The following is a 27,029-nucleotide window of genomic DNA, read 5'->3' as shown; positions in this document are numbered from 1 at the left end:
ACCCATTTCTAAATTGGGCCCATAATTTAATTCTTAATAAGCGAATTAAGCACACACACTTCAGAACAAAAAAAACCCCGGAGGTTGTTCAACGGCGATTTCGTCTCGCTCGCCGATGTCGTCTCCAGAGAAGAGGAGGAGGAGGAAGAAGAAGAAGCCGTCGCCTATACTCCCGCAATCGACTACTCCAAATCCTTCACTTCCCGATGATTTGGTATTGAACTGCTTAGCACGTGTCTCGAGATTGTATTATCCAACTCTCTCCCTTGTCTCCAAGAGTTTCCGCTCGCTTATTGCCTTACCCGAGCTTTACAAGATCCGGTCATCTTTAGACCGAACCGAAAGTTGTCTCTATGTGTGTATACAAGATGGAGATAATGACCCTAACCCTAAGTGGTTCACTCTCTGCCGGAAACCTAATCGAACTCTAACCAATGACGACCTCATCGAGAAGAAGAAGAAGAAGAAGAAGAAGAAGTCAAGTGGGTATGCTTTGGCGGCAATCCCACTTCTCCATTCTCGTTGTGTACACTGGTCAGGTCTCGTTGCGGTTGGTTCTAACATCTACAACATTGGCGGACCCATCGACCAGGAAGTAGCACACTCGTCTAGCGTCTCCATCTTGGACTGTCAGTCTCACACGTGGGGCGAAGGTCCAAGCATGCGGGTAGAGAGGAACTATCCAGCGGCAAATTTGCTTGATGGAAAGATATATATGACAGGAGGCTGCAAAGACTGCAGCAATGCATCTAACTGGATGGAGGTTTTCGATCCCAAAACACAAACTTGGGAGCCTGTCTCGAGCCCTGGTGCAGAGATTGGTGGTTGTAATGTGCATAAAAGCGCAGTGGTTGATGGTGAGATCTTAATTGCAAACTCTAAAGGTTTGATTTACAAACCCAATGAAGGAGGAGGTAGTTGGAATAGGATGGCATGGGATATGGATTTGGGTTGGGTTTGGTGGTCTTATTGCGTTGTTGAGAACGTTCTTTACTATTATTACGAGGGAGAGTTTAATTGGTATGACACTAAGGTAAGACTCTGGAAAACATTGAAGGGTCTGAAAGGACTGCCTAGGTTTGCCAGATATGGTGGGAGGATGGCGGATTATGGTGGAAAGATGGCTGTTTTCTGGGACAAGATTGTGACTTCCAATGGATGTAAGAAGAAGGAGATTTGGTGCGCGGTGATTGCGCTTGAAAGACGCGACAATGAAGAGATTTGGGGGAAGGTCGAGTGGCATGACGCAGTGCTTTCAGTTCCCTCGTCATATAAAGTGGTCTATGCTCTTTCCCCTACCGTTTGATTAATGATAGTACGAGAAAAACTTCGGTTGGTTGTTGTAGGTATTGTTGTATCATTTTGTTGGATGACTGTGTCCTTGTGTTTTTTAGCGTTAAGGTGCATCATTTCACCTGTAAAACTTTGATGCTTAAGCTTATTTTGTGCTGCTAAAGACCTGTGTAACTCTGTTTTGGTTGAATATAAAGTTGTCTTCTTTCATGGGAAGAACAAGTAAATCAAGAGATACACGTTTGACTGAAGAGTGTTTGGTCGTCTATTACACATAACTGGCTTTCTCTTTCTTGATGACTAGCTGATGAAGTTGTTGCACAAGGGCTTCTTATTATAAAATACAAATTCCTCTTCTTTTTTTTTGGCCAAGAGGAAACGAAAACAATGTGATCAAACATAGTATTATTATTCACTTATATACAACACTCAAAACTAGGCACAACTAAGCTCTGATAACACGTAAACTCATGAGAATTTGCCGGGAAACATATCATTCTGGAACTAGAGCCCATCCGGTCTAGCTATACCATCTTTGTTGTCTAAATAGCTCTGAACTTGCTCAAAGGCCTGATGATGTATTATTGTGTAGTTAGAGCTTATCAAAACAAACAAACTCCAATGTACACAACTGAATAGGAACAGAGGCGTTCTGCGACTTACCTCAATGGCGATTTCAGTTGGTGTAAGATCTGAGACGCTTTTATAACCGAGCTTCAATGCAATATCTGAACAATTCGAGTGAACTAGTTACAAAACAATAGGGGATGAGATTGTGTAAAGCTACAGAAAATGAAAAGTGGAAAGGACCCTACTCTCCAAGGAAACTCTCGCGTTGGCATTATTGTATGCTTCACCACGTCCATCCCAAATTTTTGAAAGACGGTTTAGAGCCTATATGAAGTCACAAATGATCAAAACCACTGATAAAAGCTTAACCTGTGTTTACTTAACAATAATAGTACTACCGCTGTGTATATGTCCTCTGACTCATCATCATGTAACAATGGTCTTGAATCAGTCCCTACAGCAGCAATTCTATGCGCTAAGACTTCTAAAGGAACATCTAGCCAAATGCTAATACCTTTATGCATATACTTCCTGAGTACAAAATTGTAATAAAAAGAAACATTGTTACCAAATGATCTGAGTTTCACATTATATATCACTACTGGGAAGAAAACGAACCAATTGATGGGTCTTATGACAGCACCTCCCCCGGTCGAAACAACAACTTGATGATAGGTCAAAGAGAGCTTTTTTAGTGCCTCAGTCTAGAAAGAAAGCATGTGGTGAAATTAGCAGCAAGAGTAAACAAAGAAGCACCGAAGAAAAGTTCAACACAACATAATTAGCAACAGGACTCATTGGTAACACAATCTATCTACAACTACAGAGAAATGCTAGAAGAAGAACCGAAGAAGTGCATACACCAACCTCTTTTTCTCTGAAAACACTCTCACCGAAATGCTCAAATATCTCAGCTACAGAAGTTCCATTCATCGCCTGCTCGATCAAAGTGTCACTGGGACATTTACAAAACAATGTTTAAGCTCACCTAAAGCTCAATAGACACAGTTGAAAATGGGCAGAAAAATATACCTATCAAACAATGTATAACCAAGTGCCCTTGCCATAATCTTTCCCACTGTCGTCTTCCCGGAACCCATCATTCCTAACACATTCACGAGGAAAATTTTCAACTACCAGAATACATGAGAAGCTAAAACAAGACGCCAACTAAGGATGAGACAAGGAAACTGACCAACAAGATAAATAGATCGTCCATTTAAATATGGTTTAACCTCTTCAGCTTTTCTCTGCAGAAGCCAATGTAAAACATTGATAGAAAAAGGTAGAAGAGATAGCACACAACATCTAAACCATTTCGCTAAAGACTGCAAAGCCCAATATCTTGATGAAATCACAGAAGAGTATTAACTTGCCTTCAAAATCTGTTCTTCATCAGATGGAGAATGAAGAAGACTTCCAGTTTCCAACACTGCTACAAAAAAAATTTAAAAGAAAAATAAAGATGGAGGAGACACATCTTTTTTGTCATCAAAAGCGACACAACCAAAATACGAATCATATAGAAAGATTCATGCTTTTTTTGTGAGAAGAACCTGAGGAGTTGTTATCAGAAAGAGATCTTAGTGGATGATCCCTTCTTTTGTCAAGAGCTAAAGAAACAACTCTAAGCCTTTTATCTTCGTTAAATCTCAGTGAATACCTCAGAGAACCACGAGGCTTCCCTTCAAAAGTCCTCAAATCAATCCATGATGAGCACTGAAACCTCTGAATAGTAGCTACTTCCATATTATTCTGGAAATGCACAGTACAAGAATTCAGATTCTATATATAAAAAAAAAAAACCATTCAGCAATTTTTTCTTTCTTTACAAAGAATCAAGAACTCATCTTCAAAGCCAAAATAACATCAATGGAACCATTTCCTTAGAAAAATGGATTTAAAATATAAAAACACACACTAATTTTATGGTCATCTGGCAATAACTAATACAAATTCAGCATAAACAATGAATGCAGAGACAAATAAAAACGGAGATTCGAGAATGGTTCACCTTTTTTTTTCTCAACGGCGGAGCAAGAAGACACAAGAGGCACAGACTCTCAATCTCTCTCTTCTTATTGGCGTAAATGAGTGTAATCTACTTACTAGATTTATGTATTTAAATATTCTCTCGGTCATTGTATAATGATTAATAAATAGAATTACATGTAAGAGAGGTTTGTGAAAATTCCAAAATTTATGTTTCTTTATATGCCTAGTCAATAATTATGTATTTAATTTGAATCAGACCATAAGATATTTGCTTATTGTATGTGACATCTGTCTCACAAATTTCTTTAATGTGTGTTTTTTTATGTACCACAAGTCACAAGACCACTCATGGATAGTAATTTATTTCCTATGTTGTTTTTATACATTTGATAGGATAGCATCTCTAATCTTTATGGCAAAAATATAATTTTGGTAGGTGAAACGTGGAATTTAGAATTAAATAATGAATGGGCCCACTCAATGTACGTGGTAGGCCCATCTAAATCTAACTGTTCATCCAACCAACCCTGGTCTATCCAATTTCTGTCATTTTGATGTTTGGTAATATAACTGTCTGCCGTTTTTATTTATCTGATCCAGCATCCTTTCTTCGCTTATAACAAAAAAACGGCAGCATGTTTCTCAATGATCTACGCCCGCGCTCTTCTTCTCTCTCTCTCTGTCTCAGTAAGTCAGTATGATGAGAAGCTATGGTAGTTGGCGTAAACTGCAAGGAACTATACGTTTCTACTCTTCTTCTGCCTCGGGTCTATTGGAATTTGTTAACGTAGACTTTCCTTCTACGATAGGAATCCGAGGAAGGCGCGATTTTGCTCGTCTCTTGCAGCTGCGTGCGTCCGATGATCTTTTGCTGCTCTATCACAACAATGTAGTTCATGGTCAGGTTATTGTTTCGGGTCTTGGGTCAGATACGTATCTTTGCAATATTCTGATGAATTTGTATTCGAAATCTGGTGGTATGGTTTATGCACGTAAGGTGTTTGAGAAAATGTCTGAGAGAAACTTGGTTACTTGGTCTACCATGGTTTCAGCTTGCAACCATCATGGGTTTTATGATGAGTCTTTGTTTGTTTTCTTACAATTCTGGAGAAGTAGGGAAAACAGTCCCAACGAATACATTTTGTCGAGTTTTATCCAAGCTTGTTCAGGGTTAGATGGTACTGGTCGTTTGATGGTTTTTCAACTACAGAGTTTTCTTGTAAAGAGTGGGTTCGATAGGGATGTTTATGTTGGCACCTTGCTGATTGATTTCTATCTGAAGGAAGGTAATATCGATTATGCAAAGCTTGTATTTGATGCTTTACCAGATAAATCTACAGTGACTTGGACGACAATGATCAGTGGGTGTGTCAAAATGGGAAGAAGCTACGTTTCGTTACAGCTCTTCTACCAACTAATGGAAGGTAATGTTGTTCCAGATGGTTATATCCTTTCTACGGTTCTAAGTGCCTGTTCAATACTTCCGTTTCTTGAAGGGGGGAAGCAGATTCATGCACACATCTTAAGATTTGGACATGAGATGGATGCCTCGCTTATGAATGTGCTTATAGATTCTTATGTGAAGTGTGGCAGAGTTACAGCTGCTCGTAAGCTTTTTGATGGAATGCCGAATAAAAACGTCATTTCATGGACCACGTTGCTGTCTGGTTTTAAGCAGAACTCTCTTCATAAGGAAGCCATGGAATTGTTCACCAGTATGGCAAAGTTCGGTTTAGACCCGGATATTTATGCTTGCTCTAGCATACTCACATCATGTGCCTCAATTCAAGCTTTGGAATATGGAAGACATGTTCATGCTTACACTATCAAAGCCAATCTTGGCAATGATAGCTATGTGACTAACAGCTTGATTGACATGTATGCGAAATGTGATTGTTTGGCTGATGCCAGAAAAGTTTTTGATATATTCGCTTCTGATGACGTGGTTTTATTTAATGCAATGATTGAAGGTTACTCGAGACTTGGGACACAATGGGAACTACATGAAGCATTGGACATCTTTCGTAATATGAGGTTCAGATTGGTTCGACCTAGCCTATTGACTTTTGTTAGCCTTCTACGTGCATCTGCTTCTTTAACAAGCTTGGGACTGAGTAAACAAATCCATGGATTGATGTTCAAATATGGGGTTAACTTAAATATATTTGCTGGAAGTGCTTTGATTGATGTATACTCAAATTGCTACTGTCTCAAGGATGCGAGGCTTGTGTTTGATGAAATGAAAGAGAAGGATCTTGTTATCTGGAATTCAATGTTTTCAGGTTATATTCAACAATCAGAGAATGAAGAAGCTCTCAATCTGTTTTTGGAATTACAGTTATCAAGAGAAAGACCTGATGAATTTACTTTTGCCGACATGGTTACAGCAGCTGGCAACCTAGCAAGTCTTCAGTTGGGTCAAGAGTTCCATTGTCAGCTTCTGAAAAGAGGCTTAGAGCGTAATCCGTATATAACAAATGCTCTACTAGATATGTACGCCAAATGTGGTAGTCCCGAAGACGCTCATAAGGCTTTTGGTTCAGCAGCTTCAAGAGATGTGGTTTGTTGGAATTCTGTCATCTCCTCGTATTCGAATCATGGAGAAGGCAGAAAAGCTATTCAGATGCTTGAAAAAATGATGAGTGAGGGAATAGAGCCTAACTACATCACCTTTGTGGGAATTTTATCAGCTTGTAGCCATGCTGGTCTTGTAGAAGATGGTCTGGAGCAATTTGAGTTAATGCTTCGATTTGGAATTGAACCAGAAACCGAACACTATGTTTGTATGGTATCTCTTTTAGGCCGTGCTGGTAGATTGAACGAAGCAAGGGAGTTAATTGAGAAAATGCCTACAAAACCAGCTGCTATAGTATGGAGGAGCTTGCTGAGTGGATGTGCAAAGGCCGGAAACGTCGAATTAGCTGAACATGCTGCTGAAATGGCTATTTTGTCTGATCCAAAGGATAGTGGATCGTTTACTTTGCTTTCTAATATTTATGCGTCGAAGGGTATGTGGAGTGAAGCAAAGAAGGTAAGAGAAAGAATGAAGTTTGAAGGTGTTGTGAAAGAACCTGGACGTAGTTGGATTTTGATTGATAACGAGGTGCACATCTTTTTGTCCAAGGATAAATCTCACGGAAAGGCTAATCAGATTTACGAAGTATTAGACGATTTGCTTGTACAGATCAAAGGAGGTTTAGTTAGCTAACTACTACACAAGAATTCATTTTCTATTGAGTGGTTGAGAGTCTGTTCGGTTAAAGACCACTGCAGCCAGAATCTACATCAGTGATCATAAAGAGGTATCAAGCCTGATTGGATCATTGAAGAAAGAGTTAAATCTGTATGTTGATGGAGTTGCAGGAGATGAGACTAAGCAAGAATGGTAAAAGAGGCGGATGTAAACAGCTTACAGTCACAAGCAAAAATAGTAAGACCACACAGTGAACCAGAGATGGAGACGCCTAGAAAGCAAATGATACGAGTTAAAAGACGAGCCAAAGAATAAAGCATATATGCAATGGCAAGCGATCTCAAGAAGAACTTCTTCTTGATAGATAGCAGAGTTAGCAAAGAGGCAACTTTACCCCGGTTCGGTTGTCACTTTCTTCCTATCACCTAAACCGGTTTGAGGGAGAAGTTGTAATGTTGACCAAAAAGAAAAAATCATTTGAATTTGGCTAAACCGATTTTAAATTCAGCTAAACCAAAAAACCTTACAGTACTTTAAAAATTCAGAAAGTATTAATCAAACCAAACTAAAATCTCAATTTTCCAACATGTCTTAAACCGGAAACCAAATTGGATATCTAGTTGTTATATAGGCCCAAGATGTTGTTGGACCAGGCCGAGTTGTAGACAGTTCTGTGTGTGTGTTTCGGTCGTCGTAATCAGGTGGGCGAAACGAAAACCCTCGAGAATCCTCTGGTTCTTTCTCGTCCGTCGTCACTTTTGTTACCTCAGATTCCGGTGTCCTTCTTCCTTTCACTACTCCCATTCAACCTCTTTACCTTGGAAGTTGGCTCCGTGAGCGCTCTCTCTCTCTCTGTTTTGACTCCGCAGCCATGTCGACCATTATGCAGAAGATCAAAGAAATTGAAGATGAGGTAATCTTTCAATCCTCCTCTGATTCTTCAATATTTGGATTCATAGAACTGTTAATCCGATATATTTCTTCTTCCAAGTTAGGTCTGAATCAAAGAAATGATTTTAATTGTGTCTTTTTGTTTGTAATAATCTGTGTGACTCACAAGTACGAGGTTTTTTTGTTTTGTTTTTGTTTGTTTATGTCGCAGATGGCTAAAACACAGAAGAATAAAGCTACTTCTCATCATCTGGGTTTGTTAAAGGTAAAATTTTCCAGCTAGCTGAGAATTTTATTGTTGCTTAGTTCTTGGAATTGTTTTTTGTATCTTTGAGAGTGGGAATGAGATTGAATAGTTTAGGTGTTTTTGCTGAATAATCAATATGAGCGCTCCCAAATCATGAAAAAGGCACAAGGATGAATTATTATTTACGGGCATGATCCCTTGTGAATTGTCCTATTTATCAAACAATTTGTTAAAACCAAATAACGTGGTGCAAAATTATTTCATGGATCTTACGAGTGAAGCTAACTACTAGTAGGCAAGCAGGAAATATCAGTCCATATCGATATTAGAATTTGGTACTTTTTTCCCGCACCATTAGTAGCTTCTCTTTTATTTTGATTTGTCCACTTTGCAGGCCAAACTTGCTAAGCTACGGAGGGACCTTCTTGCACCACCTACCAAAGGTGCTGGCGGTGGTGCTGGTGAAGGTTTTGATGTGACTAAAAGTGGAGATTCGAGAGTTGGACTTGTTGGGTTTCCTTCTGTTGGCAAATCAACGCTCTTGAACAAGCTGACTGGGACATTTTCCGAGGTTTGTAGTTATTTATTATGAATATTGAACTTCCTTTTTTCTTGTTGTAATTGGAGTTTTGTAACTTACCACGTATCCAAGTCATCCTATTTCTAGATTCTTTTTTACCAACTTCTTGTGCAATATCACTTATAAGGCAAGACTGAACGGTTGCTAGTCTTGTCTTGGATATAGATGAACATAAATCTTGGAATTAGGTTTGTATTTTTGGCTGATACGCTATTTTCTGAAGGTACATGCACTTTGTTTGTGCAGGTTGCTTCTTATGAGTTCACGACTTTGACTTGCATTCCTGGTGTTATTACATATCGTGGAGCTAAAATCCAGGTTTATCTACATCTATGCGTCTGTTGTTTGTTGGAGAAAAAAATTGAGAATTCATCATTGTCCAATTGTTTCCTATATTTTGGTAATTTGTGAAACACAGTGAAATCCTTGCCTTTGTATATGACTTCTTGGTGCTTAGATTAAACTCAAAACGATATGTAATTATACTTTGGAAGTTTATGCTAATACTCTTTTCTATGTCCCATTTAATGGGCTTGCAGTTATTAGATCTTCCTGGTATTATTGAGGGTGCTAAAGATGGAAAAGGTAGAGGACGACAGGTAAGTCGTGTATAAATCTCTTGAGTATTTCATATTTTGACCCTTTCTTATCATATTTGACGCTTTACTGTTTCCAGGTTATAAGTACTGCTAGGACATGCAACTGCATCTTAATCGTTCTTGATGCCATAAAACCAATTACCCACAAGCGTCTTATTGAGAAAGAGCTCGAAGGATTTGGAATAAGGTATAGAATAATGCTTACATAACAACCTTCATACACCGTATATTTGATAGTTTCTGGTGGGGAGTCTAACTCGATCGTGTACTGATGCTATTTAGGTTGAACAAGGAACCACCAAATTTAACGTTTAGGAAAAAAGACAAAGGTGGTATCAATCTAACTTCTACAGTCACAACCACACACCTTGACCTCGACACTGTCAAGGCGATTTGCGGTGAGTACAGGATGCACAACGCTGACATCACCCTGCGCTACGATGCAACTGCTGATGACCTCATTGACGTCATCGAGGGCAGTCGGATATATATGCCCTGTATCTACGCTGTCAACAAGATCGATCAAATCACACTCGAGGAGCTTGAAATTTTGGACAAACTTCCTCATTACTGTCCTATCAGGTAAATAGTTGTTAAATTACAGGCAGGAGGATTAGCATTTAAATTATTATTATTTTTTCCCCTCATTGAGATATAATAATCCTGCAGTGCGCATCTGGAGTGGAATCTTGACGGTCTTCTGGATAAGATATGGGAATACTTGGATTTAACTCGAATCTACACAAAACCGAAGGCAATGAATCCAGATTATGATGATCCGGTTATCTTATCTTCCAAGAAGAGAACGGTAGAGGACTTTTGCGTCCGGATTCACAAAGACATGCTTAAACAATTCAAGTAGTAAGTAACTGAATGCTGATCATTGTTCTGTTTCTCTGTTAAATGGTTTCTTGCTCAAGAGCATCATCGCTCATGAGTACGTACTTAACTTATGATCTCACGATGCAGCGCTTTGGTTTGGGGTTCAAGTGCCAAACACAAGCCACAGAGAGTTGGAAAGGTTAGTTTTGTTGCAAATTAAGCAAAAGTTCCCAAGATTTTCATAGTTACTATAGACTCTTGGGATGGGCCTTGCAATAGTTACAATATCCCTTGACTGAAATATATTCTTCGGTAAATTCTTTAAAATCATTACAATATCCCTGACTAACAATTGCTGTCTTGACATGGTATTTTATGTATGGGAAACACCTCAGGAACACGAGCTCGAGGATGAGGATGTTGTTCAGATCGTGAAAAAGATATGATTAATTTCCAGAGAAGTCAAGAGAGCAACCAAAGTAGCGATGATGAGATCTTCTATTGGTTGGTTTACTCCTCAGCTTATCCTTTTTAATGTATCATACTATTATATTTTGTATCCAAGACGGAATCCTGTCTGTGTCTGCACCCTTTTTTGTCTTTTCTGGAGACTTTTTTTGGTTACATCTGTTTCCAATAATAGCATGTGATAGATGTTGTCGGAACCCCCTCATATTATTGTGTTTGCCTAGTAGTACTAGTAGGTAGATTTTCTCTTCGTTTTTTAAAAAAAAAATTCTTCATGGATTAAAAGAAAAAAAAATAACTGTTTAAACGGCCTTCATTGCAGTGACCAGGTCTGATTATTAGTATTATCATCTCTTAAATAGTTGTTTTGTCATTAAATGTTAATTTAAAGATTATAATTACTGGTACTGTTGATTGATTAAGAAGAATTAAAGACATTAACGACAAGTTGAGATTTGGAAAACTACTAGAACGAGAACGACCTTCATTGCAGTGGCAGTGACTGGGACCAGTGAATTCTGATTGCACGACCTTGATTTGTCTATCCTCTCTTAAAAGTTGTTTGTCCTTTAATGTCTGAAATTGTAAGATTAGTGGACCCTTTTTGAAATCCCCCATCAATTCGTCTCAGCCATCTGTGTGGTTAGTAGTTAGCCAAGGACATCAACATATTTTGTGATTGCAGAACGGGTCAGATTTAACTTTTTTTTTTTTTTGAAATTGGGTCAGAATTAACAGTTACGACAGCTGTTGTTATTATTACTTTTTTGAAATAAACATGTTTCCTTTTCTTGATTTGATTGTAACCAACGTTTTCAGTAGTATGTACAACGTTTCATAATTTATTTATTTCCTCATATTTGTAACGGTTTATGCTGTGTATTTCATAATTTGTTTTACCTTTTGGCAAGCCATCTAGGTAAAACCTAAAATTGTACGCCTTTAAACTCCACTTTTGAATTCTTAAGTTTAGTTACTCTAAAACTCACGCCACTTTTGAATCTAAAGTTTAGTTACTCTAAAACTCCGAAGTTTGGTAACTTGATAAGTTTGATAACTTGATAGGGCAAATGTGACTAGTTTTAAGATATAAAATGCAGTTCATACCAAAAAAAAAAAAAAAAAGATATAAAATGCAGTTGAACTTTTTTTCTTCATACTATTTTTTTTTGTAGGTTATTAATTTTTTAATGTATTAAATTATTTATTGCATTTAACCATCGTGCTTTATAGTGCCGTGCGTCTATATAATCAAGTTCCTTGAACACTCAAAAAAGGAACCATCGCTCGCTATATTGTGTCTGTAAAATCAATCGCCTAACCTTAAGTAATGGCTTCTATAAGCTTACTTGACGTTTCCATAGCCATTATTTGCCTTGTCTTGTTCCGTTGCTTGTTCTTCAAAAAACGTAAAGATCATGCTTTTCGGAGCTGGCCGGTTCTCGGGATGATTCCAGGCTTCCTGCTGGAGCTCCATCGCATCTACGACTTCGGCGTGGAGATTTTTGAAACCGCCGACTTAACCTTTCTATTTACGGGACCGTGGTTCACTGGAATGGATATGTTGTTCACAGTTGATCCAGCTAACATTCACTACATATTGAGCTCAAACTTCTCCAACTATACCAAGGGTGCCGACTTTAAAGAAGTCTTTGATGTTTTTGGAGAAATGATCTTCAGTTCGGACGCGGAGCTTTGGAAGAATCAAAGAAAAGCTGCTCAATACATGCTTAACCATCAAGGCTTTCAAAAGCTATCAATGAGTACAACGAGGCGTAAACTCTACGACGGTCTTGTTCCTCTTTTTGATCAATGCTGCGAGGAAGAGAAGGTCGTGGACTTGCAGGAAGTGTTTAAAAGATTCACTTTCGATACAACTTTTTTTCTTGTTACCGGGTGTGATCCTAAATCTCTCTCCATTGAAATGCCGGAAGTCGAGTATGCTAAAGCTCTTGACGATCTTGGAGAAGGGATTTTTTATAGGCACATTAAACCAAAGTTCTTGTGGAAGCTGCAAAACCTGTTCGGACTTGGACAAGAGAAGCGGATGACCGAAGCTGATGCCACTTTTGATCGCGTTTCTGCGAAGTACATATCAGCTAAAAGAGAAGAGATAAGATCAAAAGGGATTGATCATCATCAGTCAGATGGTGAAAGTGAGGATCTTTTGTCATCTCACATAAAGCTTGATACAACCAAGTACGAGCTCTTGAAACCGAGTGAGGATAAGTTCCTCAGAGACACCATCTTGGCTTTCAACCTAGCTGGGAGAGACACAATGGCTTCTGCTCTGTCTTGGTTCTTGTGGCTTCTCTCTCAAAACCCTCAAGTTGTAACAAAGATTCGTAAAGAGATCATCGACAAAAGTATTTCAAAAACCGGAAGTAATGTCCTAGAGAACTTAGACAAGTTGGTCTATTTACATGCCGCGTTGTATGAATCAATGAGGCTCTATCCACCGGTTGTCTTCCAACGCAAGTCTCCTATAAAAGCAGATTTGCTTCCAAGTGGCCATAAGGTAGATGCTAACTCAGTCATCATAATCTATCTATACGGGTTGGGAAGGATGACAGCGGTTTGGGGAGAAGATGCAACAGAGTTCAAGCCAGAGAGATGGATATCTGGGACCGGAGGGTTGAGACATTCACCTTCCTTCAAGTTCTTATCGTTTAACGCCGGTCCGAGAACTTGTCCTGGTAAGCAATTAGCTATGACTCTAATGAAGACCGTAGTTGTGGAGATATTACAAAACTATGATATTAAGGTTATCAAAGGACAGAAGATTGAGCCAGAATCTGGCCTTATGTTACACATGAAGCATGGGCTCAGAGTCACAATTACTAAAAGATGTTCAGCTTGAAGTTTCTATGTATAATACCTTACTTGATCCTTTTTCCGTTGGATTGAATAAAATCTACCACCAAAATATTGTGGTCTAAGTGAACTATCTGGACTAATAAAATTCGAGTTTGTTTCAGTACTATGTCCTGTATAAAGGAATATATCTGGTTTATTGGGTTTTGTTCCTATTTATATTTTTTTAAAAAAACAATCAAAAGTAACTTGCTCATCAAGAATCCCTTCTATACTTCCTCACCAGGAAACAATTCATCAAATTTGTTTCCTCAGCCAAAAAAAAATCCCTTCGTGATTGATCTTAAGTTACATCCTCATCAAGTAACCCCTTTGATTCAGTTACTTGTTGATCGAGGAAACTATTTAATGATGATGTTTTGCGCTGGATAATATTAATGTGATCCGTGTTTATAGGAGACGTCTCGCCATTAAACTCATCTTTAAAAATACATATCTACGCTCTGTTTCCAGACATCTTTGACGTGAATTGTAAGATAACCCTCTTAATTATTTAGATATAATTACTTGTGAAACAGAGGACTTGAGACCTAGCTCATCTTGTTCATATATCTGTGCATAAATCAAGCTCATTCGTTTTCTCCTTCTGTATCCAAAATCAAATGGCTTCGATCGGCTTTTTTGAAGCATTCATTGCTTTCCTCTGTTTTCTCATATTCTCATACTTTCTCATCAAGAAACCCTTTTATTACTTCCTCATCAAGAAAACCTTACAAAGCTACCCCTGGAACTGGCCGCTTCATGGAATGTTTCCGGGTTTCCTTGTGAGAATGAACCGGATCTATGACGGCGTGGAGGTTCTCGAGAACTCCAACATGACGTTCCCGTTCAAAGGACCATGGTTCACTGGAATGGATATATTAGTCACGGTTGATCCATCTAATATTCGTCATATAATGAGCTCAAACTTCTCCAACTACATCAAAGGTCCCAAGTTCCAAGAGATTTTTGATGTTTACGGAGACGGGATAATCAACGTAGACGCGGAGCGATGGAATGAACTGAAGAAGTGTTATCAAGCCATGGTCCATCGTCAAGGGTTCCAAAAGTTTGCAATAAACACCACGAGAAATAAACTCAAAGACGGACTTTTGCCTCTTTTTAGCCGTTTTGCGGAGGAAGGGACGGTCTTTGACTTGCAGGATGTGTTCCAGAGATTCATGTTCGATACAACCCTAGTTACAGTTACCGGGTCTGATCCTCAATCTCTCTCCATTGAAATGCCAGAGGATGAGTTCATGAAAGCTCTCAGAGATGTTGAAGTAACGATCTTGTATAGGCATCTTATACCAAGATTCATATGGAAGCTGCAATACCGGATGGGATTGGGACAAGAGAAGAAGCTTATAGAAGCTGATGCCACCTTTGAACGTTTGTCTGAAAAATACATATCGGCTAAGAGAAATGAAATACGACAAGCGTTGCATCATGATCATTCCGATAATAATGGAGAAGCTGATGATGTTTTAACGTTCTTCATGAAGCTTGATGCAACCAAGTACGAACTCTTGGACCCTATTNTCTGATCCTCAATCTCTCTCCATTGAAATGCCAGAGGATGAGTTCATGAAAGCTCTCAGAGATGTTGAAGTAACGATCTTGTATAGGCATCTTATACCAAGATTCATATGGAAGCTGCAATACCGGATGGGATTGGGACAAGAGAAGAAGCTTATAGAAGCTGATGCCACCTTTGAACGTTTGTCTGAAAAATACATATCGGCTAAGAGAAATGAAATACGACAAGCGTTGCATCATGATCATTCCGATAGTAATGGAGAAGCTGATGATGTTTTAACGTTCTTCATGAAGCTTGATGCAACCAAGTACGAACTCTTGGACCCTATTGATGATAGATTCCTCAGAGATGTCATTTTGGGTTTCATTGTTTCGGGGAGAGATACTATTGCATCCTCACTCACTTGGTTCTTCTGGCTTCTTTCTGAAAACCCTAAAGTGGTGGCTAAGATTCACCAAGAGATCAACACAAATCTACCAAGATTCGTGGGAAGTGGTCAGGAGAGACCGTCTCATGACCCCGCAGAGCTGAACAAATTGGTGTATTTACATGGCGCATTGTTAGAATCAGTGAGGCTTTACCCACCAATTCCGTTCCAACGCAAGTCAGCAATCAAACCAGATGTTCTTCCAAGTGGGCATAAAGTGGATGCAGACTCAACGATCATTATCTTTCTCTATGCGATGGGGAGGATGAGAGCGATTTGGGGAGAAGACGCATCAGAGTTCAAACCAGAGAGATGGGTTTCCGAAACAGGAGGATTAAGACATGAGTCGTCTTACAAGTTCTTTTCATTTAATGCCGGACCGAGAGCTTGTCTTGGTAAGCATTTATCTATGATCCAGTTGAAAACGGTGGTTGTGGAGATATTACAAAACTATGACATTGAGGTCGTCAAGGAACAGAAGATTGAGCCATACCCTGGTGTTATTCTTCGTATGAAGAATGGGCTTAGCGTCACACTTAAGAAGAGATGCTAATCAATCAGCTTGTAATAACGAAACAAATTAAATCATGGTTTTTTTTTTTTGTGATTGATGAAATAAAAATATGCATTGTTTATGTATTGCCATATTGTATGTTTGTGTGTTAAGTTTAAACCATATTTTAAAAATACACTATCAAATGAAACTTGAAATTTTTATTTTGTTGCCTTGAACCGCTTTCCCTCGTTTGTATAGGCATCTTATACCAAGATTCATATGGAAGCTGCAATACTGGATGGGATTGGGACAAGAGAAAGAAGCTTATAGAAGCTGAGGCCACTAGTCTAAAACGAACAACAACGTGTTCAAAGGGAAGCTGAGATGGAAGGTATAAATTTATCATCTCATCAACTACGTACTGAAAAATACACCAGCGGGCGCAATTAAACCATATGCTCAACAAAAAGATGTCTGAACACACAAGCAATATATTCAATACCCTACACTTCTCTAGCTAGTTATTTATATTTCAGTAGGGATCCTCTCCCGTTAGGACACAAAAATAATGCACAAGTCTTAAGGAAGAAGAAACATGGAAAGTTAAAAGAGAAACCTTGCGGCGGGATCTGCATATCTTCATAGCTGCCAAGGCTTTCTCGGTGACACTATGTGAACCTCAAAAGAAGCATGAAAAGGTTGCAATTGATACCATTGCTGCTCAACCGTGACAATGTCAAGTGTGCCTCTTGAGTACTCTGTTTTTCTCTTGAGCCTTTTTGTTGTCAAGAACCAATATTCCAAATCGCGGTTAACAATAATGGGGAAACCAAACCGTAATCCTATCAAATCTAAGTAAACCAAGGCAGATAAATCAAACTGAACCAAATTAGAGCTAAACCTAGCTTAGAATGTTATATCTCACAACTTCTAGATGGGCTTCTTATAAAGCCCAATATAATTTAGCTGGGCTGCAAAGAAAAAAGATAAACCGACCCCAATAAAATTTCCATTTTTCTGAAGTAAATAATACACGCTCCACTCTCTCTCAGTAATATCACAATCTTCATCTAACGGTTCAAAACTTCAAATTGAAAAAAGTAAATAGTTAAGACTGAATCCTGACCGTCGGTCATAATATTCGTATATCTATAAATATTATTAACACGATCCACTCTCTGATACTTCATCATCTTCTCTTTTTTTTCTTCTCGGGTCTTCGTTGGTGGTGTGATCTTCGTTGGTGATGGCATATTCATTAATTCTTCTTCTAGGGTTTGGTCTCTCTCTCTCTCTCAATTGCTTTTTATATTCGTCATTGCTCTGTTATTCTTCTTCTTCTTTCCCTAATTAAGTAAGTTTCTTCTTCTTCGTCTTTGCAGGTGTTTGTTTCGTGAGCGAATTTATGATCCCAATCATCGATCCCCCCGCTTCGTCTTCATCGGTCGCTGTCTAGGGTTATGCTCTCTCTCTCTCTCTCTCTCTCTCTCTCTCTTTTGGGGTTTCTAATTCCTTCTGTTTCCTTTAGTTTGTTGATTTATATTTGTAGAGTATGCTACGAATTGATTGATCGATAATGAGGCTTTTTAATTGATCCTTGTCGTCAAGCTTTGAATTTAGGGTTTATTAATTGGGTAACTTATGTGTGTGTGTGTGTTTTTCAGGAGGAATTGAAGGAATGGGATCAGTAGGTTCTCCCATTACAAAGGTAACTCCGGTTATTGTGTCTTAAAGACTGTGTTTGATATCTTACTCTCTGTCGTGAAGCTTATTGATAACATACTGACCTGTTTTTCACTACTGTTTCTTCAACTTGTATCACTCACTCTTTGGTTTTGTCTTTCAAATTCTCGATGCAGGTTATTGTTAATATTCATCCCACTGGATTGTAAATTCCTGTTTGAGCTTTCCGGTCTCCACATGCGCGCTACTATAACAATGTAAGTGACTTTTGTTTTGTTTTCTTTTTTTGCTTTACCACTTACTTTATTTTTGAATTTGTTGTTATCTTTCTTTGTCCTAAAGCACGATACTATTGCTTATTTGCAGGTCTTCCATGGCTGTAATGACCAAACTGATATTGGTATGTTTATAATTGCAATCAGTAATGATTATTTCATATACGTTTAAACCCGTGTTTGTTTTCATGATTACAACTTGGTCCCTTCAATTAACAAATATTTTAAATTCATCCCTTCTTTTTTATTTTGGTATGTTTCTATTTGCAGGTGTATAGATGACGTAACGGTAACATGCTGCTGAATGGTTAAGGGATTTCTCATCAGCCACGAACATGATTAGGTTAGTCTGACTCTGATTTATCATTTTTCTTGATTAACTTGGTTCCCTTTAGCTGATATTTCAAATGTGCTTTTGACTAATCTAATCAGATTTTCTTTTTTTCTTTGCTGTTATAGGTGCATTTATCAGTTCTAGATGCTGATAGTGAGTCTGCCTTGAATAATATTGTGGAGGGTTCAAGAACTGTTGGTAAACAAGTCAATGTACTTTTAGTGTTTTAGCATCATGTTTTAGCCTTTACAACATAATTTTTAAACACAGTTTGGTTATGAGTTTGCTTTTTCTGTTTGCTTACATATTTTAGGTGCATTCATATGGTGTCCATATGACTTGATGTCCATAACACTCAGGCCCATGAGTGCTGGAGCTTGTTGGAGCTCATTGCCATTTAAGCTCTGCCATTACAAAGGTAACTCCGATTATAGTTGCTTTAAATTGTGTTTAGATGTACCCAGATGAATACATTTTGCTCTCTTTCATGTTTGATTTTAATCTCTCATAAATCACGACTCCTGAACTCTAAATATTTGTGTATGCTTTGCTTTTTTCCAGGTGGATATATTCAGCGATAATGGGGTTCTTACGATGGAATACATTGATCAACTCCAAGGGCGAGGCTTGGTGGGTACGGAAGGTAGGAGGAGTTTCTGATACCAAAACTATCACTTTACAACTAGTCCCACTTCAGTTAGAAACTATTTCAAATTCGTCTATTTTTTTACTTTGGTATGTTTCTATCTACAGGTGTATCTACGTAACGTGCAGAATGGTTCAAGGGTTCCTCATGGGTTCATTGCTCTAAACATATCTCTTATATTTGTTTCTGAGTTTTCACTTTGGTTCTGTGGTTTTTTCCCATCTAATTGCATGTTAATATTTACTTGTCGTTTTTATAATTGCAGGTTTTGGATGATGCTTTGTGATGCTAAGGTTGATGAAGATGGAATGCTAATGATGGTAACGTCATAGATTACATCTCTATTATCTGTTTTTGAAATTTCACTTTGGTTCCGTGTTCCAAATCATTCTGTTTGGGTTAAGTAAATTTCACTTTGCTTGAATCATTGCTCTACGCACATTTTTTTTATTTGTTTATGAATTTTTCACTTTCGTTCTGTGGTTTTTTTTCTTCTTGTTCTAATTACATGTTGATATTTACTCTCTTCTGTTATTTCAGGTTTTAGATGATGCTTTTATCTATCAGTGATGGCTTTGACTGATCTTCCTCATGGGTTCTTTGCTCTAAACATATCTCTTTTATTTCTTCGTATAACCCCTCCGATTTCAAGCTGCTCGCAGGCGACACTACACGCCTCCGTATTTTTTCATGCACTGCTCTAATCATGCCTTAGCTCAGGTTCCTTCATAACTTGTACTTCTTCGGATTTATGTTTGGGAGGAATTTGTAGCTTTTGAAACGATTAGGAAGACACTGATTTGTGATTATTGTCCTTGTTTGTTCATTAATTCGATGTTTTTTTTCCTTTTGCAGGAGATATCTTGCTATTTGGGTATGGAGCGTGGGAAAACATTTTGCTGATGGTCGGATACATGTTATAGGTGATGAACCCGTGCCCAAGTTGTTGATGCCCACAATGGGGTCTTGCTGATCAATTTAATTTTGGGAGGAATTAGTAGTTAAAACAATTAGGAAGAAACTGGTTTGGCTCGCTGCTGGTGCAGAGGTAAAAGACTCTTAGATGCAATCATCTCTTTTAAAAAATGACAGAGAAAGAAACTTATCTCTATTATTTGTTTCTGAATATTCAGTTTGGTTATGTTGTTTTTTTACATGTCATTTACTTGTCGTTTTTGTTGTTTCAGGTTTTGGATGAAGCTTTAACCTATCATCACTGATGGCTTTGACTGATCTTCCTCAGGCGTTCTCATGGGTTCATTGCTCTAAACGTATCTCTATTATTTGTTTCTGAAGATTCGCTTTGTTTCTGTGGTTTCTTTTGTTCTAGCTACATGTTATTTACTTTTTGTTTTTGTTGTTTCAGGTTTTGGATGATGATTTTATCAATGAGTGATGGCTTGGACTGATCTTCTTCAGGCGTTCTCATGGGTTCCTTGGAATGGAGTATACTCACAGCTACAAGCATGCGGACAAGGTAACAAGTTAGAAAATGATGTGTGGTATCTTCAAATTATATGACTTATCTTTGTGCTAGTATTGTATTTACTTTGATCCCTTGTCTTTGTGCAGTTTTTAATGCAAGCAAAGGCGAGATGCTCATCGGATCCACTTGTTGCAAATCATATGAAAGAGTGTGTTCCTCCTCACTTTACAGTCTGCTTATCTCTGAAATTTCCAAATGCTATTAATGACAAAGCTACACTGTAAAATGGGGAGAAGGTAACTGGTATGGTAAAGCTGTGCGGTGGTTTGAGAAGCTACGAGAGAGCACTTGCACGATCTACTATAAGCTTAAGCACTAATTCAGGCTTGGCTTACACTTACCATTTGCAGGTACTTGAATGTACTTTTAATCACCTGTCATTTCTTTGAAACAATACTAACATTGATCATCACATTATTTCCATTTCCATCTCATTCCTGTCTAGGGGAATTTCTCAGCTGGCAATCTCATGTTGAACGTGGTTCTCATGGATGATTTGAGAAGCTATGAGAGAGCACTTGCACGATCTACTATAAGCTTAAGCACTAATTCAGGCTTGGCTTACACTTACCATTTGCAGGTACTTGAATGTACTTTTAATCACCTGTCATTTCTTTGAAACAATACTAACATTGATCATCACATTATTTCCATTTCCATCTCATTCCTGTCTAGGGGAATTTCTCAGCTGGCAATCTCATGTTGAACGTGGTTCTCATGGATGATTTGAGAAGCTATGAGAGAGCACTTGCACGATCTACTATAAGCTTAAGCACTAATTCAGGCTTGGCTTACACTTACCATTTGCAGGTACTTGAATGTACTTTTAATCACCTGTCATTTCTTTGAAACAACACTAACATTGATCATCACATTATTTCCATTTCCATCTCATTCCTGTCTAGGGGAATTTCTCAGCTGGCCATCTCATGTTGAACGTGGTTCTCATGGATGATTGTCATAAAGGGGTTGATGCAAAGGTTGAGCTCTGCTATAAATTTGTCAGGTACATTCTAGTTCTTGCTGTCATTTAATAAGTGCACCGAGTTCTCTGTTGGCATATATATTCTGTTTTTGCTTGCCCTAATTATTTACTTGGATGTAATGTTTTTCAGTAACAAGCCACATGAGTTGGATGATGCAATGCTTAGGAGATTGTTAAGAACGTTATCTGTCACCAGTATTTTCATATCCACCAATAAACTTCAAGTAGTACAGTTTCAAGTCAAGTAACTAATAAGCTTCCTTATGTTGCAATGATGCCAATCAGAGAACTCGGTGCAGATATTCTTACCATCCAAGCAAGTAAAGTAGTAAACCTCATTCTTTTAAATAAGTCTCTCGAATCAATTTTTGAAGTGTCTTTTGAGTTTGAACGGTTTGATCAATATATGTGTAAATGTAACAGGTGAGACCGCTACATCTGATGATTTGGTGATTGCCATTGGTATGATTCCAGACTTTCTCAAATATCATCTTCACTTTGTTGGTATATTCTATTTTTGCTTGCCCTAATAATTTGCTTAGATGTAATGTTTTGCAGGTGCTACTAACAAGCCACCGGAGTTGGATGATTCAGTGCTTAGAAGATTGGTAAGAACATTATCACTTCGGTTTGGTGATTCTTCTTCCTTCTAGTTACATGTTACTAATTACTTGTCGTTTTTTGTTGTGTTGGTTTAGATTTGTGGAGGAGGATCCTACGATTGATCGGTGATGGCTTTGACTGATCCTTGTCTCTCATTCATGCTATTCTTCTAGGGTTTGGTTTCTAAATTGAATCCTTCAAGGCTTTTTTTTTCATGCCATTTTTACCTCTCTTCGCTCTGTTATTTTAGATTGTCGCGGAGGATGCTTTGATGGATCGTTTTTGTCTTCTCTGCGTTACATCTTCGGGTAGTGACGTAGTGTTCTTCCTATTAGCCGATTTCTTTTTCTCAATATAAGTGAATTAACATCTCAGTCTCTCTTTGATGCAGATCGTTGAGGCACCTGGATTACTGTGTGGGAGGTTCAAAGAGAAAACATTGTGGGAGTTTAACTTTCAGGTAACCTCGCATCTATAAAAAAATTTGCCTATCGGTTGTTTTATTTAATAGTGGCTATTGTTGATCCTCTGTTCCTTGTGTTTCCCAAATGTTCTTGCTGTGTACACACACACATTCAGATTGAGAGATGATCTACATATCCTTTCCTAGACGAGTTTGTTCTTAAACTTTGTCCTTCTTAGCTTCTTTTTTGTTTTCAATTCTCTTAGGTGGTACGCGTAAGTCTGAAAATATTTCTCTCTTTGTTGCAGATTGTGGAGACACCGGGACTAATATGATAAATCTTAGCATTGTACGAAAATATATCTTTTTCTCATGCAGATCGTGGAGGCACCGGGACTGATATGATAAATCTTTCTTCTGGTATGTCATCTGTTTAGGTTTCTTCTGTGCAACATCTTTTTATTATCATCTTCTCTATTACAACCACAAGTTCCTCTGTTTTGTTATGTCTCAGTTTTCCTTTCTTTTTTTTTTAGTGTTTTTGTGATCAGCTAATGTTTTTCTTTGGATAAATTTTTGTGTTAGATCGTGGAGGTTCAAGGCCGTGTTGGTGAGTGAGGTATGTATGACTTCTCCTTTGTGTCTCTAATGGTCAACATTCAAACGAGTTTGCTTTCATATATTTTCCTCACTAGCTTCTCTTAAGTCTGCTAAGTTAAATAAGCTTGTGTCAGCTATCTCTTTTTCTTTTTTCTATTGACTGAATTTTGAGGTTTGGACTGTGCCATCAGGGAGTTTTCAACATGATTTAGTCATTTTTTATTGGATGTTTCAGGTTTCAAGTAATGTGCTCATCTTCTTAGTGTCGCTGGCATCTATGTTATAAGTCGAAGGCCTTGTCTTTTGTTATAGAGATAGTCGAGGGTTTATAAGAGAAAGGCATCAGGTCACGAACTGGTCTCTTTCCCCATTTTCCTCTGTTTATCTTATGCTGCATCTATTCATATTGTTCGATTCTATTCTCAATGGTTGTCTTAATAGGGATGATTCTATTCCTAGCGTTTGATCCCAATTACATATGCTTGTGACGATAGCTTCTTTTTATTCAGTATAAAATACTTCCCTTCATTATAGTTGTTGACGATGCAAAAGAGGCATGCTCCTTTTTTGTTTTTTATTGGCATCGTGGGATGTAACTTTATTTGTTTTTTGTTTGTCTTTTTCTGTTTTGGTTACTACTATATTTCATGGAGATGTGATCAACTTTCTTTCCCCTTGTCCGTTTTTGCCTTTCTGATTTTGAGTCTGCGTCTTTTCTGTGGTTTAAATGGTAATCACCTCTGCTTGAGATAAAGTAATTATCTTTGCATAGGAGTTTGAATGTTTTAAAGTGGAAGCTCTGTGTCTGTATTTCATGGAGAATGTTGTCAGGTTTCCTTCTCCTTACCTGTTTTTGCCTTTCTGATTTTGTGATTTTGTAGTATGCATATTTTCTATGTTTAAATGCTGTCACGGCCTGCTTTGTTTTGCTTGTTTCTGGCACCTGTGGTGATCGTATTTGTAGGTGTTGGAATGGGTTTGATTGTTTTGTTGATTTATGTAGTAGTGATAAGGAGAGGGTGAAAAATCAAGTATCTGAAAGACTGCAAGCTTTGGGTAAGCGTACAGGTATATTTTGATTTTTGACCTTTTTCATATAAATATGAAGTAGCACCTAGTGAATTCACATTGATGATTGTTTCTTTTGCTTGTTTCTGGCATCAATGGAGTTCATATTTTAGGTGTTGGAATGTCTGAGAATAAGGTATTTGTCTTGCTTCTTTCTCTTCCTTTTTGATCCTAAATGTGGATGGAGACTATGATGTTGGTAGAATTTTAGGTGATATGTTTCTGTTTAGGATTGATTGCTTCACTGAATTTGTTAAGGCATTAATTGTATATACTAAAGTCCTCTTTTTGATCCTTGTTTATGTAGAGAACCGTAGCATCTCCATCTTCAGCTTCAGTTTCCTGCAAGCCCAAAACCTGTGGAATAATCTAGAAATTTCCACGATGATAAACACGACAATAGTGGATGGAAGCAATCTGTGAAATGGGATGATGTTGGTGAGTATTACTGTTATGTTTGTCTTCCCTTTTTGATGCAATATGTGGAAACACACTTAATGCTTAATTACTGCAGCTGGACCTGATGGAGCTAAACAACCTTTACTGGAGATGGTTATATTACCGGCAAAGCCAAGAGATTTGTTCATTGGAGTCCGGAGACCACCAGCTAGAGGTAAAATTTGCAATCTCTGAGGAATCTATCATCAATAGGGTCCAAGAGTTCGTACTTGGTTGCATCAAGCTTCATGAAGAACGTTAAAACATCCTCCGCTTCTCCTTGTCGTATTTCATTTCTATTAGCCGATATGTATTTTTCAGACAAACGTTCAAAGGATGTCATTTTGGGTTTCATTGTTGCGGGGAGAGATACTATTGCATCCTCACTCACTTGGTTCTTCTGGCTTCTGTCTGAAAACCCTAAAGTGGTGGCTGGGATTCACCAAGAGATCAACACAAATCTACTAAGATTCGGAAGTGGTCTTGGAGAGACCGTCTCATGACCCCGCAGAGCTGAACAAATTGGTGTATTTACACGGCGCATTGTTAGAATCAATGACGCTTTACCCACCAATTCCGTTCCAACGCAAGTCAGCAATCAAACCAGATGTTCTTCCAAGTGGGCATAAAGTCGATGCAGACTCAACGATCATTTCTCTATGCGATGGGGAGGATGAAAGCGATTTGGGGAGAGATGGGTTTCCGAAACAGGAGGATTAAGACATGAGTCTTCTTACAAGTTCTTTTCATTTAATGCCGAACTGAGAGCTTGTCTTGGTAAGCATTTTATCTATGATCCAGTTGAAAACGGTGGTTGTGGAGATAGTACAAAATTATGACATTGAGGTCGTCAAGAAACAGAAAATTGAACCCTACACTGGAGCTAATCAATCAGCTTGTAATAACGAGACAAAAATTTTTTTTTTCACAATAGTCTCATTTGATTCCCTCGTTTGGGCTTGTGGCTACGGTAATAACGAGACAAACTATATTATGTTTTTTTTTTTATGATTGATGAATAAATATATGAATTGTTTATATATTATTATTGCCATCTATATGTCTTGTATGTTTGTGTGTTTAAAGTTTAAAGTCTTTAAACCATATTTTAAAAATACGCAATTAAATGAAACTTGAAATTTTTATTTTATTGCGTTGAACCGCTTCTGACCTTATTTCCTCGCTCAGGGAGGATTGAAAATGCCAAGAAAGAAGAAAAGAAGAAAAAAAACGCATTACTTAAAAAAAAACAATCAGACCAAACATCTCTTAGTAACAGTGACTTTAACACCATGCTTCATGTGGAGTATAACAGAAGGAGCTGGCTCGATCTTTTGCCCTTCAACGATCTTCATCTCATAGTTCTGAATGATTTTCACAGCCACAGTCTTCATTTGCATCAGAGCCACTTCTTTCCCCAAACAAGTTCTTGGACCGGCGTTAAAAGATAAGAACTTATAAGATGGCTCATGTACCGATCTTCCACTCTCAGAGATCCATCTCTCCGGTTTAAATTCCAACGCATCGTCTCCCCAAACCGATTTCATTCTCCCTAATGAGTAAAGACAGAACAGAATCTTCGAGTTTGCGTCGACTTTGTGTCCGCTTGGAAGAACGTCCGCTTCAGTGGGAGACTTGTGTTGAAAGGGAACAGGTGGATATAGTCTGAGCGCTTCACAAATCGCTCCATGTAGATACACAAGCTTCTTCAACTCCTGGGGATTGAATGAACCAGAATCAACATCAGACTCATGAGAACCATCGGTCAGGTTTTTGTTGATTTCTTCACGAATCTTGGCCATGACTTCTGGGTTCTTACAGAGAAGCCAGAAGAACCAAGTGAGTCCAGATCCTGTCGTATCACGACCAGCTAACATGAAGGTCAGGACTGTGTCTCTGAGGAATCTGTCATCACTTGGATTCAGAAACTTGTACTTGTTCGTGTCCAAATTCATGTAAGACGTCAGCAAATCCTTAGAAGGAGAATCAACATTGTCAATCCCACGGCTGATCTCATCTCTCCTTGAAGCTATGCACTCGGAGCAAACACGATCTAAAGTCATGCGAGCTTTCGTCATCTTCTTCTCATCTCCTAACCCAAACAAGCCTTGCATTCTCCAAAGGATCTCCGGCTTGACATGTCTGTAGAAAATGGCTTCCTCTGCATCGTCTAAAGCTCTTGCAAACTCGACTTCCGGCATTTCGACGGAGAGACAACCTGGATCATATCCGGTCGCCAAAACAAAAGTAGTGTCGAACGTAAATCGTTGGAACACGTCTTGTAAGTCTACAGCGAGTTTCTCTCTAGCTACATGGTCAAGAAGTGGGACAAGCCCTTTCTCTAGCTTACTCAAGCTTGTAGCTAACGAAAACTTTTGAAACTCGGGGTTCATCATCATGCTTTGTGCTGATTTCCTCAGATCCTTCCACAAGTCCGAATCTGCATTGAAAATCCCATCTCCCAAAACGTCGAATAACTTCTTGAATTCGGGTCCTTTCGGGTAGTTTGCGAAGTTTGAGCTCATGATGTGGTG

At 38.3% G+C, this 27,029-nt stretch overlaps 7 protein-coding genes and 2 long non-coding RNA genes across 21 annotated transcripts; 7 read left to right on the top strand and 2 right to left on the bottom strand.

The window, feature by feature from the left end:
• LOC104716237 (F-box/kelch-repeat protein At4g39550-like) lies at window positions 76-1,503 on the top strand. Its single transcript, XM_010433626.2, has one exon. The coding sequence runs from the start codon at window positions 116-118 to the stop codon at window positions 1,304-1,306; it is 1,191 nt and encodes a 396-aa protein (XP_010431928.1). The 5' UTR covers window positions 76-115; the 3' UTR covers window positions 1,307-1,503.
• LOC104716236 (shikimate kinase 2, chloroplastic-like) lies at window positions 1,599-3,986 on the bottom strand. 2 transcript variants are annotated; one of them, XM_010433625.2, is made up of 11 exons: window positions 3,878-3,986; window positions 3,420-3,618; window positions 3,240-3,295; window positions 3,059-3,113; window positions 2,896-2,968; window positions 2,731-2,818; window positions 2,482-2,567; window positions 2,262-2,394; window positions 2,109-2,187; window positions 1,957-2,021; window positions 1,599-1,863 (listed from the first exon to the last, which is right to left on the bottom strand). In XM_010433625.2, exons 2-11 carry the CDS (start codon window positions 3,610-3,612, stop codon window positions 1,798-1,800), a joined length of 894 nt encoding a protein of 297 aa, XP_010431927.1. In that variant the 5' UTR covers window positions 3,613-3,618; window positions 3,878-3,986; the 3' UTR covers window positions 1,599-1,797. The 2 variants fall into 2 exon arrangements, with proteins under 2 accessions (XP_010431927.1, XP_019086947.1); XM_019231402.1 differs by having other exon boundaries at window positions 3,240-3,298; window positions 3,420-3,620; window positions 3,879-3,956.
• LOC104716235 (pentatricopeptide repeat-containing protein At4g39530) lies at window positions 4,508-7,543 on the top strand. The gene has a single exon (XM_010433623.2). It carries the CDS (start codon window positions 4,556-4,558, stop codon window positions 7,064-7,066), a length of 2,511 nt encoding a protein of 836 aa, XP_010431925.1. The 5' UTR covers window positions 4,508-4,555; the 3' UTR covers window positions 7,067-7,543.
• LOC104716234 (developmentally-regulated G-protein 3) lies at window positions 7,715-10,897 on the top strand. The gene is made up of 10 exons (XM_010433622.2): window positions 7,715-7,964; window positions 8,154-8,207; window positions 8,584-8,760; window positions 9,016-9,087; window positions 9,309-9,368; window positions 9,446-9,555; window positions 9,651-9,950; window positions 10,038-10,229; window positions 10,338-10,389; window positions 10,586-10,897. Exons 1-10 carry the CDS (start codon window positions 7,923-7,925, stop codon window positions 10,634-10,636), a joined length of 1,110 nt encoding a protein of 369 aa, XP_010431924.1. The 5' UTR covers window positions 7,715-7,922; the 3' UTR covers window positions 10,637-10,897.
• Window positions 11,915-13,671, top strand: LOC104716233 (alkane hydroxylase MAH1-like). The gene has a single exon (XM_010433621.2). It carries the CDS (start codon window positions 11,989-11,991, stop codon window positions 13,516-13,518), a length of 1,530 nt encoding a protein of 509 aa, XP_010431923.1. The 5' UTR covers window positions 11,915-11,988; the 3' UTR covers window positions 13,519-13,671.
• On the top strand, window positions 14,135-16,078 carry LOC104716232 (alkane hydroxylase MAH1). Its single transcript, XM_019231080.1, has 2 exons — window positions 14,135-14,811; window positions 15,140-16,078. The coding sequence occupies exons 1-2, from the start codon at window positions 14,135-14,137 to the stop codon at window positions 16,029-16,031; spliced, it is 1,569 nt and encodes a 522-aa protein (XP_019086625.1). The 3' UTR covers window positions 16,032-16,078.
• LOC104716231 lies at window positions 17,166-20,307 on the top strand. Of its 4 annotated transcripts, none has more exons than XR_755994.1 (15): window positions 17,166-17,249; window positions 17,357-17,431; window positions 17,639-17,682; window positions 17,834-17,914; window positions 18,024-18,057; window positions 18,203-18,275; window positions 18,392-18,464; window positions 18,580-18,684; window positions 18,828-18,909; window positions 19,020-19,063; window positions 19,178-19,232; window positions 19,453-19,632; window positions 19,768-19,960; window positions 20,100-20,167; window positions 20,279-20,307. It is a non-coding gene; the product is annotated as an uncharacterized LOC104716231 (long non-coding RNA). The 4 variants fall into 4 exon arrangements; XR_002033716.1 differs by having other exon boundaries at window positions 20,100-20,183; window positions 20,279-20,292; XR_755993.1 differs by having other exon boundaries at window positions 18,392-18,478; window positions 20,100-20,183; window positions 20,279-20,292.
• On the top strand, window positions 21,644-25,533 carry LOC104716229. 9 transcript variants are annotated; one of them, XR_002033714.1, is made up of 14 exons: window positions 21,644-21,703; window positions 21,807-21,845; window positions 21,942-21,991; window positions 22,082-22,111; window positions 22,237-22,294; window positions 22,378-22,446; window positions 22,566-22,600; window positions 22,698-22,809; window positions 22,975-23,008; window positions 23,225-23,346; window positions 23,993-24,057; window positions 24,171-24,193; window positions 24,365-24,495; window positions 24,572-25,533. It is a non-coding gene; the product is annotated as an uncharacterized LOC104716229 (long non-coding RNA). The 9 variants fall into 9 exon arrangements; XR_755991.2 differs by having other exon boundaries at window positions 23,225-23,820; window positions 23,996-24,057; XR_755990.2 differs by having other exon boundaries at window positions 23,225-23,820.
• Window positions 25,638-27,023, bottom strand: LOC104716228 (alkane hydroxylase MAH1-like; the record flags this gene model as incomplete). Its single annotated transcript, XM_010433618.1, has 1 exon — window positions 25,638-27,023. A coding segment is annotated over one exon (1,275 nt), but the record flags the coding sequence as incomplete, so codon positions are not given.

This window comes from Camelina sativa, chromosome 10 (assembly GCF_000633955.1).
Source record: "Camelina sativa cultivar DH55 chromosome 10, Cs, whole genome shotgun sequence".
NCBI classification, from domain to species: Eukaryota; Viridiplantae; Streptophyta; class Magnoliopsida; order Brassicales; family Brassicaceae; genus Camelina; species Camelina sativa.
The sequence above is the reverse complement of the archived record's forward strand: the minus strand, read 5'-3'. Positions and strand labels throughout refer to the sequence as shown.